This window comes from Moschus berezovskii, chromosome X, assembly GCF_049115385.1.
Source record: "Moschus berezovskii isolate FMDL1 chromosome X, NW_MosBer_1.0, whole genome shotgun sequence".
In the NCBI taxonomy this organism is placed as follows: Eukaryota; Metazoa; Chordata; class Mammalia; order Artiodactyla; family Moschidae; genus Moschus; species Moschus berezovskii.
The window spans coordinates 79,210,887-79,229,762 of NC_142488.1; the positions used below are offsets into that span (position 1 = coordinate 79,210,887).

Genomic DNA, 18,876 nt, shown 5'->3' on the forward strand with positions numbered 1-18,876 from the left:
GGAGGCATTAGTAATGAGAACAGAAGGAAAATCTTAACAGCAAACAAGTTAAGAATATTTTCATCAAAATATTTCTGATTATGAGTTACCTCAGCATACCTATAATTCCCTCAAGTTTGAGTGTCTGTCTTATCACCGTTGCATTATTGTCTGCAGAGAAATGTTAATCTTAACTCTGGGAGTTGGTGATGGACAGGGAAGCCTGGCGTGCTGTGATTCATGCGGTCACAAATAGTCGGACACGACTGAGTGACTGAACTGAACTAAACTGAACTGACCCTCTGTGTGCTGATAAACAATAACAATTAAGAGAGCCCAAGCACTTTAAGTATTTTGCAATTTTATATTACTTGAATCACCTCCTTGAGGGTTTTGAGGGAAGCCAGACTGATTTTAAACATTTCTATTATCTGACTTTTTTGTCATGAATAAAATATAGGTACTATTCCAAGTTATAGTTTCAAGTTTGACATTTTGGAAAGTTATGTTCAGTCTTTTGTGTCTACTAATTAAAAAAAAAAAAAAAAGAACTCAGATAACATTGTGCTGTTAATCTCTAAGATGCTTTTCTTTTTTTTGCCACCCCATATTTGCAGAATCTTAGTTCCCTGACCATGGATTGAACCTGGTCCCTAGCAGTAAAAGTGCTATGTCATAACCACTGGATCAACAGCAACTTCTGAAAAATTTTTAACACCTTTTTCTGTAGGGGGGGGAAGGAAAGTTTGTGTTTTTTACACAAGGTTTTATTCTTATAAGTGTTTGCATATTTTCTCCCTTTGCCAAAGGTTTTAGGTGTATTTGTTATATGTGACATATGCACTTTTGTGTTGGTTGTGTATTTTATACTTAATTGTTACTTTTGGTAGTGAAAAGTACCCTAAACAGCTGAAACCTTCAGTAAGATATTTTAATTCATTTGGAGTAACTGTGGTTAATTCACTTATAATTTCATTTTCCATGTGAAATGGTGATAATTCTTTTTAAAATTCTACATTATTCTTCTTTTAGAAATCTTTAAAAATTCACAAAAATTAGTTATATTTATCACTGTAAAATGCTATGACCTGAAAAGTCCTCAGAACATCTTCCAGAACAATTCAAATTTCACAAATGTTTGTAGATGTTAAACACTTTGTTTGTGTTGACACTATTATAGACAAATTTGGGACTTAGTCTCTGGCATTTATTTCTGAGTTGATCCTATGTCATGTGGCTTCAAGAAATTGAAAACCGGTCTCATTAAATAATAACATAAGGTAAAATGTTTCATTCTTTGTTTTTCAGGGTCAAAATATTTTTGGGCTTGATATCATTGAAACGCCAGAAGGAGAGAAGATGCCGCAACTAATAGTTCAAAAGGAGTTAGATAGGGAAGAGAAAGATACATATGTAATGAAAGTAAAAGTTGAAGATGGTGGCTTTCCTCAAAGATCCAGTACTGCTATTTTGCAAGTCAGTGTTGCTGATACAAATGACAACCATCCAGTTTTTAAGGAAGGTGAGATTGAAGTCAGTATACCAGAAAATGCTCCTGTAGGTTCTTCAGTAACACAGCTCCATGCCACAGATGCTGATATAGGTGAAAATGCTAGGATTCATTTCTATTTCAGCAATCTTGTCTCCAGCATGGCCAAGAGGCTATTTTACCTCAACTCTACCACTGGACTTATCACAGTAAAAGAACCACTGGATAGGGAGGAATCTTCAAACCACAAATTACTGGTTTTGGCAAGTGATGGTGGATTGATGCCAGCAAGAGCAATGGTGCTAGTAAATGTTACTGATGTCAATGATAATGTCCCATTGATTGACATAAGATACATCATCAATCCAATCAATGGCACTGTGGTTCTTTCAGAAAATGCTCCTCTCAACACCAAAATTGCTCTCATAACTGTGACAGATAAGGATGCTGACCATAATGGTAGGGTGACATGCTTTACAGATCATGAAGTCCCTTTCAGATTAAGGCCAGTGTTCAGTAATCAGTTCCTCCTAGAGACTGCTGCATATCTTGACTATGAGTCCACAAGAGAATATGCGATTAAATTACTGGCTGCAGATGCTGGCAAACCTCCTTTGAATCAATCATCCATGCTCCTCATCAAATTAAAAGATGAAAACGACAATGCTCCGGTTTTTACTCAGCCTTTAATAAGTCTTTCTGTTCCTGAGAATAACTCTCCTGGTACCCAGTTGACAAAAATAAGTGCAACAGATGCAGATACTGGGCATAATGCTGAGATACATTACCTGCTAGGCGTTGATGCTCCATCTGAATTCAACCTGGATCATCGCACAGGCATTCTGACTGCAGTGAAGAAACTGGATAGAGAAAAAGAGGAAAAATATTCATTCACAGTTCTGGCAAAAGATAATGGGATGCCATCTTTAATAACCAATGTTACAGTCTTAGTGACTGTTCTTGATCAGAATGACAACAGTCCAATTTTCACTCACAATGAGTACAACTTCTATGTCCCAGAAAACCTTCCAAGACATGGCACAGTAGGACTAATCACTGTAACTGATCCTGATTATGGAGAAAATTCTGCAGTAACTCTCTCCATTTTAGATGCCAATAATGATTTCACAATTGATCCACAGACTGGTGTCATCCGACCGAATATTTCATTTGATAGAGAAAAACAAGAATCCTATACTTTCTATGTAAAGGCTGAGGATGGTGGTAGGGTATCACATTCTTCAACTGCCAAAGTCACTATAAATGTGGTTGATGTCAATGACAACAAACCAGTTTTTGTTGTCCCTCCTTCCAACTACTCCTTTGAATTGGTTCCACCATCCACTAATCCTGGCACAGTGGTCTTCACGGTAGTTGCTATTGACAATGACAGTGGCATGAATGCAGAGCTTCATTACAGCATTGTAGGAGGAAACACAAAAAGTCTGTTTATGATTGACCAAACAACAGGCAACATTACACTGAAGGAGAAATGCATCCTTGCAGATCTTGGTTTACACAAACTGATAGTCAAAGCCAAGGATTTAGGGCAACCTGATTCTCTCTTCAGTGTCATAAATGTTAATCTATTTGTGAATGAGTCGATGACCAATGCTACACTAATTTATGAATTGGTGCGCAAAAACATTGAAATACCAGTGACCCAAAATGTTGAGACAACTGATACATCCTCACCATCAAGTGACTATGTCAAAATCGTGGTTGCCATTGTTGCTGGCACCATAACTGTTATTCTTGTTATTTTCATCACTGCTGTAGTAAGATGCCGTCAATCACCACACCTTAAGGCTGTTCAGAAAAACAAGCAGAATTCCGAATGGGTTACTCCAAACCCTGAAAACAGGCAGATGATGATGTTGAAGAAAAAGAAGAAGAAGCATACCCCTAAGAACTTACTGCTTAACTTTGTCACTATTGAAGAAGCTAAGGCAGACGATGCTGACAATGATAGAAACACTGTCACACTAGACCTTCCCATTGAATTGGAAGAGCAAACCATGGGCAAGTACAACTGGGGCACTACACCTACTACTTTCAAGCCTGACAGCCCTGATTTGGCCCAGCACTACAAATCTGCCTCTCCACAGCCTGCTTTTCAGATCCAGCCGGAAACTCCCCTAAATTCAAAGCACCACATCATCCAGGAACTGCCTCTTGATAACACCTTTGTGGGCTGTGATTCCATCTCCAAGTGTTCCTCCAGCAGTTCTGATCCCTACAGCGTTTCTGAGTGCAGCTATCCAGTGACAACTTTCAAGATCCCTGTGTCTGTACACACCAGACTGGTAGGTAATCCAAGTTTCTAACTAACCTTTCTAACTTTATTTTTCAAAATTATTTTCAGTTGAAGTAGGACTTTACAGAATCTACTGACTCAACAGGGGATCAAAACGATCATATTTTGCAGAAATATCCAAATAGGTGTATGGATTCATTTAAGTTTGATGGAAAATGACTCCTAATTATAGGAAAATTCGGTGAGGAATGATGATTATAATAGGGGCAGTATTTTCTGTACATGGCACTATGACACTTCCTGCTAGAGAATATACTGGAAAAACTCCAAAATTTTTTGAGGTCATGTCATGTCAGAGGTCATGACACTGTCCTCAGTACAGTTGTTTGCTTGAGGACCAGAACAGCCCGGGCTGCATATATCACAGTAATACCTTTTGTAATCTAATAAGCAGGTTTTAATGCTACTGAGACTTCCAACTTCAGTTGGTAAAATCTGTCTACCCAAGATAGTCTAATAGCATCAAGATATCCTCCCCATTCACCATGCTCCCAAGCCCCCACAATGAAAACAGAGTATAATTTTCAGATTAGGAACTCACCATTATTCTGGTTTATACATCTGTATTGACACAATGTAGAAAGAATGAAATTAGGAAAATGAAGTCATGTTACTCTCATGTTCAGGCAAGAGAATGAAATATATATGAGATCTCTACTTTAGATATTCGAGTATTTGCATATTCATTCAAGGTATTGAGCCCTTCAAGAGATATTCTTAACAGATAATGACTTTCGGAAAATGAAATATGATTGCTTTCTCTAATGGGCCTGAAGGAATATATGAGCATTTTAAAACCCAAGGCATCTGCATACAATAATTTAAAACCCAATAAATTATGAAAACAAGAACTTATACAGTCTTTTTACCTGTATTTCATGGAGAAATGAATAAAAACGTATCTAGAAATCCACAACTCAATTAAATAATTTTTAATTTAATAATTTTAAATAATTTAAGTATTTCTTTAATAAAGTTATAAGATGGAATTTATCTACATTTTTTTTTCTCTCAAAATCATGCCATATGTTGACTTTGTTTGTGTTACTCTTAAGAAGGTCTTCATCTCAATTTCAATGAATAAAATCGTCTAAAAACCTAGTTAGGCTTAATAAAATGTAGTAATGTGAAAGTCAGAATAAGTTTCTTCTCACCAAAGTTAGAGATATTAAAGAAGTCTATCAGGATTCCAAATAGCAATGAAAGTTATTTATGATTAAGAAATGTCTTAAGAATCGAGGTCACTCAAGGATATGCATAGTTAAATAATACAATGTTAGCCTTCCTCAATCACTGAGCAAAATTAAAAAGCTAATTCAGTTGTGCATTCATTTTTGTTACAATAATTTCATAATTATGCTATTGTAAATGGTAAAATAGAACCCTACTCTCTGTGGAATTTTTTATATGCTTTGAATGAGTTTAAAGGGCAGTGGTTATTTCTACAGTTCACATGAGCCCAATGTTTTCTACCAAGGTGGATCTTAAATGGGTGGCAAACATAACAGATGCCTAACATCTCATTATGGTGAGTTTTTATTTATATTTAACCATTAAAAAGTGTGATCTCATTTCCTAATTCTCATTGCTATCATTCTGTTTTTGGAAACATTTCTCAACAAGAAAAGTATTTTTTATGACTAGCACTTTATGTGTGTTGCGTAGCCTAAAAGCACTTTTCCCAGGGGTAAATTTGTGATTCACTTAAAAATCTACAATCAGTAGGGTTTGTGAATTACTTTCACAGAGCATCATTTTTAATAGATCGGCTTGTGAAGTTTGTTAAAAGAGAAAATTCTTGTTTCAACTGTTTTCAAAAGCATATTTAAGAGCTAGACTTATTTTACATGAAGACATGAACATACAGTAAGCAAACCATAGATGAAGCAAAAAATTGGAAATGTGTTCCAAACATATTCTGTTTCTTTTAAATTATTTTCTAATCCTGAGAAAGTCAATAAAATTAATAACTTTTATTCAGACATTTTATTTTATTTAGCAAAGAAATCTTTTCCTAAACATAGGATAATAATTTCACAGGACAGGCAAAATAAGGATAGTAGATGCTAATGAGAATAAAATCTTGGTTATCATATGGTTTTTATTAGCTAAAAGTACTATCTTAGAATCAATGTGTTCGCAGATGAAATTCTACTTTTTCAGATCTTAAGAAATAGGTAAATTATATATTTTATGTCATTGGTTGACAGATGTTTCAGATTAATTACTAAATATCTTCTGGACATAAATTGGTGAACTTAGGCAGACTAATGTGATACTAAAAATAATTTGAATCCTTGTATTTTTTGCAACATTTGCAATGTTCTTCACCCTTTCGATATACACTTTGTTTTCTGATTAATGCCAAGAGAGTCATCTTATCTTCACTGATGTTGCAGAATGCTGAAGGTTCACTGAGCACTGAAAAAGAACTCATGTATTTATAAAAATTCAAATACAGTAGGTGTCTTCTTTTCAAAAAAAACATCATACAAAATGGGGGAAACTGTCAACCAATAAAATAAAAATTCATTGCTCCTTAAGGAAATTCTGACAGTGGAATAAAATTTTGCTGTTATCAGAAGGAAAAATTAAATTCAATTGACTTTAAACAAAGTGAAAAATACACTTTTCAAAGGAGGCTTTAGGGTGATATTTACATTTAGTTCACTGCTCATCTGAATAGAAATATGAGAGTGAAGAAATTAATTGGTTCTAGGAGGCAGAAAGATATAAGTTGATCTATAAAAAATTTCATTTTTTAAAAAGAGAATCAAGTATTTTCCATAGTTTTATTTTTTTTTCTGACTTTTGTGTCCTGAAAAATATGGAACATTCATTAGATAGAAGTGTATTTCACGAAACCATATATACCTGGGTTTAATGGTATTAACCCAGCAAAGATACTCCTCTTTGATATAAATTTTTACAAGTATTCTGGATGGTATTTCTGTATATATTGTAGTAGAAATTAAAAACAAGAAGTTTGAAAGATGATCTTACAGTTTGCTTTTTATTTCCGTCTTTCAGAGTAAGCAGATAGGGTTTGGTTGGTGTGACTCTGGGAAAACAGTAAGAATAATCATTTTAGAATCAATTTTGATACTTGTTGTATAAAAGAGATACAATGCAAAAATGAAGCCTTGCTTAACACAGTTCTCCCATTAAAATATTGTAAAGAAAATATATTTGGAAAATAGGGAAAAATGAATTTATTAACTTGAAATGGCCTTCTGTGTACAAGTCACTGTCTTAGCCATATATTTGAGATACTTCATTTCAAAAAAAAAAAAAAAATTCATGGTTAAATTAATGTAGGTATTATACATGGATTTGAAATGTAAGAGGAGTCTGAATTAGCTTGGAACAGGATTGCTATTCAGCACTGTTAAATTCCATAACCTTGATCTTGTGTATCTGTATTTTAGCAATATGAATTTTAGCCACATAGCATGCTTGGCAACTAAGACTCCTAGAACACAGCCACCTGATTTTGATAACATGTTATTTTTCTTGTCCTAGACTGATTCCAGGACATCAACTATTGAAATCTACAGTGAGATATAACTTTCTAGGAACAACATAATTCCATTCCCCTTCCAAAAATCTAAATGATTTGTCATTTTAAAATTTGGCTGAGATCATTAATCTTGTAGTCTGGATTTCCTATTATAAAGGCAAGCAAAACAAAAACCACATTAAAAATTATGTCCCACTGAACCTCATGTTACTCTGGCTATAATTTGCAATCACAATTTTAAATTTGTGGAAGAAATAGTGCAGTGTGATAAAAAAAATAAAAAGCTGTATCATGCTGTTTCTCCATTTGTTTGCTCTGAATGTCAACAATTGTGATGTAATATAATGTGTCTTGTACAAACTGATGATTAACATATCAATCATGAAACATGGAATTACTTGCCTTGTTCGATTGCTGAAGATTTTAAACATCATCTCCAGGAATTTGGAAGTGAAGCTGAATTATCCAAGCTACCCTCTGAAAGGTATCCAGGGCAAGAGATTTTCTTTAATACTCCAAACAGCAACAACCAAAAACACTCTAGTTGATTTTTTGAAAAATTTTCATTAATACGGTGTTGTTGAGAAAATAACTATAAATATCCATCACTCTGCTTGAAAGTTAGATTAGATAAACAAATTTTAATAGGTTTAATGTTGACTATAATCATGTTGTTTCACTACTTTAATCATTAAAAATTTATTTTTGCTGTAATTATATTTCTTTTTTCTATAAATACTGAAAAATAAGTTTGTTTGTTTGTTTGTTTTTCTATTTTTACCTCTCAAAAGAAGAATGTCAGTTCTTTATACTCCTTGACGCTTTGGAAAAAACATGTTGATATTTCTTATATAAAGAAACATAATTCCAGTCTTATGAGAGTAGAGATAAGGATTTAAATAGGATATTTTGAAAGATTTTATCTTAATTTTGAAAGTAAAAAGGAAAATATACAACACTAGACTCACAGGTAAATACATCTACATTATTTCTCTGGAATTAATTTTCTGAATGCATTCCATTGCTTTGAGTAATTTGCCCTTTAACTTCTTCTCCACAACATGTTGATCAATCAATTTCCTATACAAATGACTGAATGCTTCAAACTGGGTATACATATTTATTGAGGAAGAAATGGTGTGTCTCAATTTTATATTGTGTTTTTTAAGTTGCTTATGATTTACTAACAGTACAATAAAAGTTAAAGAAACACATGATTTTGTGTGACAAAAAGGGAGTATAAAGGACCCTTAAAGTTATTACATAACAGATGTTTCCAGTGTTCTCATTCAAATGCGTCACTGTGTATCATCTTACCTTGCAAAGTGAGAATAGAATTTGGTCTATTATGTAAGTACATTAAATTAGCATATTATTTGAAGTGTTCTTTGGTGTAAAAGTATTTACAAGTGGTTTATGCTTTATTTAGCATTTAAAATTAGTGTAATTCTTGTATATCTAACATATAGGTAGTATTTTTTAAAGATTTCCGTTAAAATTTAGCATTTCCATTTACTCAGTACAGAATCTCTAGTACCTCCATTAATATCAAATTCCTTGAACATACTTGCTATCTGGTGTTTTAAATATAACTTTAGTTAATAGTAAAGATTGTGATTGTAGCTCTTACTGGTAATGAGAAATGTCACATAAATTACAATATTGTATTGCAATACTTATAAACAACTCTTGTAGAAAAATACCTAAAATTAAATTTTACCTTTGTGAAAGTTATTCATATAGAATAACCTTATAATTCCTCTCCCACTTCTTAAATTAAATATTTCAGTTTAATTCAAATCATTACAAGGAATGTCAAAATTGAGTCAACTTATTATACCCTTAGAATCAATGCCCTGCAGGTACCAAGATGGTGTACTAAGAGTAGGAGTTTCCAAAATCCATAGGTTCAGTTTAATTGTGAATAAAGTGATGAAGCCCAAGAAAATGAATTAATACTTCACATGTCCCATGATCAACTACTGGGGCTTCATGACCCATTTGTACATATAATTATTATATAAAAGCATTTTAAATGTTTGTTTTATGACACATTCTGTGAACTAGAGAACACTTCATTTTTCTTCTACTTCTGTGATCCTTTCCTTTAGGACTGTAATAAGGAAAACTCCTAATTACTCCTTTGTATACATGAAGATGAAAATGTCTTGAAAGAGTTATTCAGAATCCCTTAAAAAAATTCCTCAATATTTGTTTGAGTGTCATCTTTGTAAAAGATGAAAATAGAAACTATTTTTAAAGTTGCTAGTGATTCCATCTCACAGAATACTATTTCTGTGAGAAAGGAACTTCTGAACTGATTTCTTTCTGCTCTTTGAAGCTAAATATTTACCCATATAAACTAACGGTGTTTGAGATTTAACAGTATTTAAAATTCGGCCATTGATGAAAATGGATTCTTCTTTTGATTATTAACTACCTTGATCTGTCCTTTGCTTATGCTTGAAGTAATGATATTAACCTTTGAGAACAGTATGGACAACATTGAATGTCATTTTTCACAAGAGCCAGAGAGAACAAAAATATGTATTTTTCTAGTTGATTCCTTCTTTGTCAGTAGCTTTGATGACACTTTTAATATAATCATTGGTGTTATTACGTGTTTGGCTTACAAGGTCTCAGATATTTTCCCATCTCTTGTGTTGCCATTAAGGGACTCCTAGAATATTTTCAATGAGGTGTCCTTGATGGTCTCTCTGGTTCATATTCTAGCCAGTGAATAGAGAAAACAGAAGAACAGCAAATCTTAAGACTAGTCATCAAATAAAATGTTAGGGACTATCTAATTGATTAACTAGAATATGCTGTATGATTTCATGCCTGGAAGTACTCAAAGGACTATTACTTTCTTTTGATTAAAATCCACAGTTCATAAATTGAAAAATAAAATTGCTAAATGCATTTCCTTATTTTGCATTAAATATAAAATTTTATTTTTACAAGTAGAATAGTTTTGCTATTACATTTCTTGTTACTTTTATTTTCAATGACTTAAATTGAAAAACTTATAAAACAATTTTCATTCTATCCATTAGCTAATCTTTTATGTATAATTTTATTTTCTCTGCTAAGCATCCTGTTGACACTATCAATGAGAAAATTTACAGTTTAGAATAATTTTTTAAGTTGAAATTAGATTCAATCAAACATTATTTTGTACAATATTTACTAATCTAATTTTAACAGCAAATAATACTGCCTCATTTTACAATTTTGTCACCTGCATTAGTCACAATTAATTAGATTTTGTAATTGTGCCTCTAGCTAGGTGTGATATGAAACCTCATCTCAACCGAAGTGCTATAGGACAAGCAGATCTTAAGTAATCTTATATGAACTTGGGCAACACTCTGTAAATGCTTCCTGTAGGTGCTTTTGTGTAATAGACATTTTTCTTAGATTCTGCTTAGTTTTGTCTATTTTAAATATTTAGATTTCTAGCATAATCAAAGATTTTATGATATTATGAAGCTGTATGTGTTGTATATAATTATTTTTCAAAATAACTACTGTGCAATGTGTTTTTCTCATGGATTATGGATGTTCATATTATAACACCTGTGGCCTTATGTGGTATTTGAATTAAGAGCAGACTTTTTAAAATTGTAGCATAGTCATATGCCTTTGTTTTTATTGGACATGCAATACACATTTGTTGTAGAAAAATTTAGTAAATCTTAGATAGATTTTGAATGAAAAAATTTTAAACTACTTGTTTTTACTTCAAGCTATTCCAGTACATTTTTCTTTATAATTCACTTGGTAATTCTTTTTAACCTTTAAAAGTGGTGCACTTTAAAATTAAAGAAGTATTCTGTTCTTTTTTATGATAAACTATACATGCAGGATTTTTTATACATAGTGGTAATTGACTCAATTATTATGCATATTGTTTATTTTTATCGATAAACGATTAGACATATTTATTAAATAGTAGAGTCTGACTAGTTGAAGATATAATAAAGAGACATGCTATATATCTCCACTGTGAGACTAGTCTCCCCTCAGTGAGAATATCCAGTCGATGAAAAAGCTTTTTTGATAAAAAGAATGCCATCTAATTACCTGCCATAAGTTCCCTTAGAATGAACAACCAAGTTACCTAATTATTCCAAAATGTCTCATAAGCAACTCTTGCCTTTTTCATATTCTAGATATTCTCAATTAAAATTAACTGTCCCTTTATAAGTGATTAATTGTATTTAATTATCTACACATACACTGTGCTATCCAATTAGGAGTGTTTTTGTGAAGTAAAAAGTCATTCTATTAGGTTTCAGATAGTCAAATTGACATAATAATGAAAATGAAGTATTTCAATGGATATTCTAGAAATATTTCACTTTTCTCCCTTGTCCTAGAGCCATATATTTATTAATTATTCATTGATTTATTTCATAAAATGTTGTTCTCTTTGAAATATACTTTCAAAGCATTTTCATTTTTTTGTCTTAATACTTGATAAAACACATTGAATAGCAAAATAGTGGTTTCATTAAACACTTAGAGAAAATTTGAATAATACCACTTTTACTCTATTCGGTTGTTGTTAGAAGTAAATGAATATACAATACTGGTGAAAAACATTTTCAGAAATCAAAAAATAAGCATTAAAATGTATTTACATGTCTTATTACATATCAGTTCTAACCACAGTTTCAAAATCAATGCCGGTCTCTATTACAATAATACTTTAAAACTAAACAGAATTGCTCATAAATGCTATCATCTTAAACAAAAGTGTTTCTAGTAATACAAGTATACAGCTCAAATTGTTGTTCAGTATCACAGCCTCGAAGTAATTTAACACAACCTCACACACACACACACAGGAACAAATTTGATCAGCTCTTTTGATATGTAAACTCAGACCTAGTCTCATATTCAGGCTGAGAAAAAACACACAAAAATGTAATTGCATGGACTCTGGAAAACTGATTTATGAACTCCTAAATGAGAAATTATATCTTATTATTAATTTTATTTGATCACTCATTCAGAACTATGTATCGGCTTCCTTTCTTGTAGACAATTATATACATTATTTATGATGTTCAGATTGAATAATTACCTTTTTTTCACATAGTTATTCAAGTGAAGGTGCTGAATTCTCTTCCAGATAGGTATCATAGCTTTATCTATGTGTTGCCAAAATATCTGTAGCCAAAATGCAGTTTTTCATTGAACACGGGTATATTTTGTTTATCTGATAAAGCTGTTTGACTCTATAAAGATCCAGACTTTATCTAGTGCTACGAAATAATATTGTTTTTTTCATTTTAAATAGGACAAAAAGTGACATGCTATTTGAAGTTATCATTATCTGAATCTAGAGCAATTGATAACATTTAACAACAAAATTCTACATGGTGCTACAATTCTGTTTCACATACATAAATTTTAGTTGGTTGCAAGACTATACACACATTTATTTAGAAATTGTAGAAATGATGAGGTACATACAATGAAGACTTTTTAGGTGTGGAACTTGAAAGACAGCCATATCAAACTCTTAAAATTGAGAGACCTAATTGTGAGTCTAGAGGAAAGTTCATTTTAATTTGATGTTTATGTAGTTCTAATATAGTGGGACTAAAATGGATTAGGGTATGTATAATAAGTACACACATGTTTGCGTTTATGTGTTTGTCAAATTTTTAGTAGAAAAAAAGTAATATTAGCATAAAGACAACTTGTTTAAAGACCATGCATCTACATTGACAATGTTATTCTCTCTTCTTTTGAATTCATGCCTCACTTCCAAACTTTAATTATCCTTTATCCCTTATATCATCCTACACAGCACCTTTTATTTAATAAAACTCCTGTCATATCCAGTGCATTTTGAATACATGCTTATGTGTATTTTTACTTCCAAATTGCTTTGCCTCTAATGTAACTGCGGTGCATCTCTTCATAAAGTTTCCTTGTTTTCTGAAGCATCACAGATCCAGTAACATTAAATTATACATGAAAAATTAATTTTTTTCCTCTATGTACCTGTACAGATTCTATTTCTTTTGCACACAAAATAAGCTAAGGTAAATTTGCCTTCAGTAATGGTCAACTTTTACTCAGTTGGCATAACTAAAACAATTCATTAAAATAATCCTCTTTATTTGAATTAATACCTTATTTACTTTTAGTATCTCTGAAACAAACAAAAAGGCCTAAATAAATCTTAGTGCTCTATACAATGTCAGATTTTCAGTTTCATAAATCTGCCACTTTATGGGTTTATATTTCCAGTAAAGGCTAAAATATGGATTTCCATAATCATATACATGCATCCATAATTATTTATGAATGTGTATACACACATATACTTTTATAAACTATTAATTGACATAAATTTTGCAAATATTGTGAGAATAGGTTCAGTTTTTAGACTGGGTAATGTGTATAATTATCATTTCTGCTTTTGAATGGAGTTAGTATTAAGAACTGCCATTATAGACAAGCTGTGTAAAGTAACACTAAAATTGTGAAGATTAAAAATACAAGAGCCATCATAAACAGTCATTCTTAAAATTTTGTTTTTGCTTTGTTACTTGTAGCTGTAGTTTTAAAAAAAGGAATAAACAGGTTTATGTGTAAATGTGTTGGAGTGACTATTATAGAGCATCTTCAAACTGGAATACATGTAAATACTAACAGTGGTTGTATTTGGTGTATTCTTCGGTGCATGAAGTATGTGTAAATCTGTATAAGTGAAATATCGATAAATAAAGTTGTTTCTGCACTGCAATAACATATCTTTTGATATTTTTTGAAGTGCTTGTTGTCAGCATGGTCTGCCAATTTCATTAACATCATCAGGGATCCTAAAACAATTTTTAGCACATTAATATCTTGCAGTTTGATGGTATAACTCATTATCTGTGCGGTGTTAACCAGAACTTTATATATTGGCATCCCTGGTCACTAATATTGTGAGATAACTGATCCAAAGCAATGAAGTAGATTGAAGTGACTCATATTCAAATGAAGTTTTAGTTTTGTTCATTTTGTTGTACTCAAATTCTTTGAACATTGTTAATATGGTTCAGTTCAGTTCAGTTCAGTTCAGTCTCTCAGTCGTGTCCGACTCTCCGCGACCCCATGAATCACAGCACGCCAGGCCTCCCTGTCCATCACCAACTCCCGGAGTACACTCAAACCCATGTCCACAGAGTCGGTGATGCCATCCAGCCATCTCATTCTCGGTCGTCCCCTTCTCCTCCCGCCCCCAACCATTCCCAGCATCAGAGTCTTTTCCAGTGAGTCAACCCGTCGCATGAGGTGGCCAAAGTATTGCAGTTTCAGCTTTAGCATCAGTCTTTCCAATGAACATCCAGGATTGATCTCCTTTAGAATGGACTGGTTGGATCTCCTTGCAGTCCAAGGGACTCTCAAGAGTCTTCTCCAACACCACAGTTCAAAAGCATCGATTCTTCGGCGATCAGCTTTCTTCACAGTCCAAGTCTCATATCCATACATGACCACGGGAAAAACCATTGCCTTGACTAGACGGACCTTGGTTGGCAAAGTAATGTCTCTGCTTTTTAATATATTCTCAAGGTTGGTCATAACTTTCCTTCCAAGGAGCAAGCGTCTTTTAATTTCATGGCTGCAATCAGCATCTGCAGTGATTTTGGAGCCCCAAAAAATAAAGTCTGACACTGTTTCCACTGTTTTTCCATCTATTTCCCATGAAGTGATGGGACCAGATGCCATGATCTTTGTTTTCTGAATGTTGAGCTTCAAGCCAACCTTTTCACTCTCCTCTTTCACTTTCATCAAGAGGCTTTTGAGTTCCTCTTCACTTTCTGCCATAAGGGTAGTGTCATCTGCGTATCTGAGGTTATTGATATTTCTCCCAGCAATCTTGATTCCAGCTTGTGCTTCTTCCAGCCCAGCGTTCCTCAAGATGTACTCTGCATATAAGTTAAATAAGCAAGGTGACAATATATTGTATATTGTTAATATGGTACTACTAATTAACTACTATTTTTCTTAGAAAGTGCTATACATAATGGAGTTTACAATGAGTTCAAATGAGATTAATTAAATATTTCTCAAGCTCCTACTATGAGCAAAGAAATGTAGAGAATGATAGTGGTTATGGTGAGGGATGGGGTTTTAAGGGGTAGAGGTGTGGAATAATAAAGGTTCTCTCTTGGTTTTTATTAGTGCAAAACATCTCTTATGCAGCAAGTTTAAAGGAAAGTATGTTTTAAAAAACAACTTTCAGTTTTTTTAGTGCATAAAATCCCTGAATATACACTTTTTTTTAAAAAAGAAAAAAAATTAAAAGGTTTTATTGTCATAAATAGAAGGGTGTGTGTGTGTTTGTGTGTGTGTGTGTGTCTGTGTATCACTACTAGAGTATCTTACAAGTATGTATTAGGTATTCATTCCAAATTCCTTGAAATCTGAAGTGAGCAAGCATATTTACTTAACCCATTTCAGGAAGAATCTTAAAGTCATCAACACTTGTCAGAGTCACACCCAAATAGCAACAAAATACTGCTGATCTTGCCTCTAAAATACCTTGGATATTTTTAAACCCTTTTCACTTAATTATTCAGGTTTTCATCAGGAGTTACTGCTTCCACTACTAATAGTTTGGCCTGCTTCCTAGTTTCATTGATCCAAGTTATTTTTTACCCTGTACCCAAAACACTTTCCTAAAACACGGATTTGATCAAGTGAAAAGAAAAAAAGTCCCCTTTCAGTTCAGTTCAGTCACTCAGTCGTGTCCAAACCTTTGTGACCCCATGGACTGCAGCACATCAGGCCTCCCTGTCCATCACCAACTCCCGGAGTTTACTCAAACTAATGTCCATTTTGTCGGTGATGCCATCAAACAATCTCATCCTCTCTCCTCCCCTTCTTCTCCTGCCGTCAATCTTTACCAGCATCAGGGTCTTTTCTAATGAGTCAGTTCTTCGCATCAGGTAGCCAAGGTATTGGAGCTTCAGCTTCAGCATCAGTCCTTCTAATGAATATTCAGGACTGATTTCCTTTAGGATGGACTGGTTGGAATTCCTTGCAGTCCAAGAGTCTTCAACACCACAGTTCAAAATCATCAATTCTTCGGCACTCAGCTTTTGTTATAGTCCAACTGTCACATCCATATATGACTACTGGAAAAAACACAGCCTTGATTAGATGGACTTTGTTGGCAAAATAATGTCTCTGCTTTTGAATATGCTGTCTGGTCATAATTTCTCTTCCAAGAAGCAAGTGTCTTTTAATTTTCGTTTTGGTTTGTTCTAGTTCTAATAAAAAAAAATTCTTTTCTTTTTTCTTTTTTTAAATGGAGGCTAATTACTTTACAATACTATATTGGTTGGTTTTGCCATGCACTGACATGAATCCGGCCTGGGTTTACATGTGTTCCCAATCTTGAATCCCCTTCCCACCTCCCTCCCCATCCCATCCCTCTGGGTCATCCTAGTGCACCAGCCCCGAGCATCCTGTCTCATGCATTGAAACTGGACTGGCGATTCATTTCACATATGATAATATACATGTTTCAATGCTATTCTCCAAAATCATCCCACCCTCGCCCTCTCCCACAGAGTCCAAAAGACTTTTCTATACACCTGTGTCTATTTTGCTGTCTCGTATACAGGGTTATCGTTATCATCTTTCTAAATTCCAAATATATGCGTTAGTATACTGTATCGATGTTTTTCTTTCTGGCTTACTTCACTCTGTATAATAGGCTCCAGTTTCATCCACCTCATTAGAACTGATTCAAAAGTATTCTTTTTAATGGCTGAATAATACTCCATTGTGTATATGTACCAAAGCTTTCTTATCCATTCATCTGCTGATGGACATCTAGGTTTCTTCCACGTCCTCGCTGTTATAAACAGTGCTGCAATGAACATTGGAGTACATGTGTTTCAATTCTGATGTCTTCGGTGTGTATGCCCAGGAGTGCGATTGCTGGGTCGTATGGCAGTTCTATTCCCAGTTTTTTAAGAAATCTCCACACTCTTCTCTATAGTGGCTGTACTAGTCTGCATTCCCATCAACAGCGTAAGAGGGTTCCCTTTTCTCCAAACCCTCTCCAGCATTTATTGCAGGTAGACTGTTGGATAGCAGCCATTGTGACTGGTGAATAATGGTATCTCATTGTGGTTTTGATTTGCATTTCTCTGATTATGAGAGATGTTGAGCATTTTTTCATGTGTTTCTTGCCATCTGTATGTCTTCTTTGGAGAAATGTCTGTTTAGATCTTTGGCACATTTTTTGATTGGGTCATTTACATTTCTGGAATTGAGCTGCAGGAGTTGCTTGTACATTTTTGAATTAATCCTTTGTCAGTTGCTTCATTTGCTATTGTTTTCCCCCATTCTGAAGGCTGTCTTTTCACCTTGCTTATAGTTTCCTTTGCTGTGGAGAAGCTTTTCATTTTAATTAGGTCCCATTTGTTTATTTTTGTTTTATTTCCAATATTCTTGGATGTGGGTCATGGAGGATCCTACTTTGATTTATGTCGGAGAGTGTTTTGCCTATGTTCTCTAAGAGTTTTATAGCTTCTGGTTTTATGTTTAGATCTTTAATCCATTTTGAGTTTATTTTTGTGTATGGTGTTAGGAAGTGTTCTAATTTCATTTTTTTACAAGTGGTTGACCAGTTTTCCCAGCACCACTTGTTAAAGAGACTCTTTTTTTTCCATTTTATATTCTTGCCAACTTTGTCAAAGATAAGGTGTCCATAGGTGCATGGATTTATCTCTGGGCTTTCTATTTGGTTCCATTGATCTATATTTCTGTCTTTATGCAACTACGATACTGTCTTGATGACTGTGGCTTTGTAGTAGAGCCTGAACTCCGGCAGGTTGATTCCTCCAGTTCCATTCTTCTTCCTCAAGATTGCTTTGGTTATTCGAGGTTTTTTGTATTTCCATACAAATTGTGAGATTATTTGTTCTAGCTCTGTGAAAAATATTGTTGGTAGCTGGACAGGGATTGCATTGAATGTATAAATTACTTTGGGTAGTATACTCATTTTCACAATATTTATTCTTCCAATCCACGAACACTGCATATTTCTCCATCTATCAATATCCTCTTTGATTACTTTCAGCAGTGTTTTATAGTTTTCTATGTATAGGTCTTTTGTTTCCTTAGGTAGATATATTCCTAAGTATTTAATTCTTTTCTTTGCAACAATGAATGTTATCGTTTCCTTAATTTCTCTTTCTATTTTCTCATTATTAGTGTATAGGAATGCAAGGGATTTCTGTGTGTTGATTTTATATCATGCAACTTTACTGTATTCATTCATTAGCTCTAGTAGTTTTCTGGTAGAGTCTTTACGGTTATTGATGTATAGGATCATGTCATCAGCGAACAGTGAAAGTTTTACTTCTTCTTTTCCAATTGGTATTACTTTTATGTCTTTTTCTGCTCTGATTGCTGTGGCCAAAACTTCCAGAACTATGTTCAATAGTAGTGGTGAGAGTGGACACCCTTGTCTTGTTCCTGACTTTAGGGGAAATGCTTTCAGTTTTTCACCGTTGAGGATAATGTTTGCTGTGGGTTTGTCTT

At 33.5% G+C, this 18,876-nt stretch overlaps 1 protein-coding gene across 2 annotated transcripts in view; it reads left to right on the top strand.

Annotated features, from left to right (window-relative positions):
• Positions 1–14,065, top strand: part of PCDH11X (protocadherin 11 X-linked) — a 145,040-nt gene extending 130,975 nt beyond the window's left edge. Inside the window, exons 3-5 of one of the 2 annotated variants that reach the window (XM_088833771.1) lie at positions 1,288–3,774; positions 5,263–5,313; positions 7,308–14,065. In XM_088833771.1, the coding sequence (XP_088689897.1) occupies positions 1,288–3,774; positions 5,263–5,301 (2,526 nt within the window). In that variant the 3' untranslated portion in view covers positions 5,302–5,313; positions 7,308–14,065. The remainder of the gene's footprint in view (positions 1–1,287; positions 3,775–5,262; positions 5,314–7,307) is intronic. The other variant, XM_088833769.1, reaches the window with a different exon arrangement.
• Positions 14,066–18,876: the final 4,811 nt, after the last annotated feature.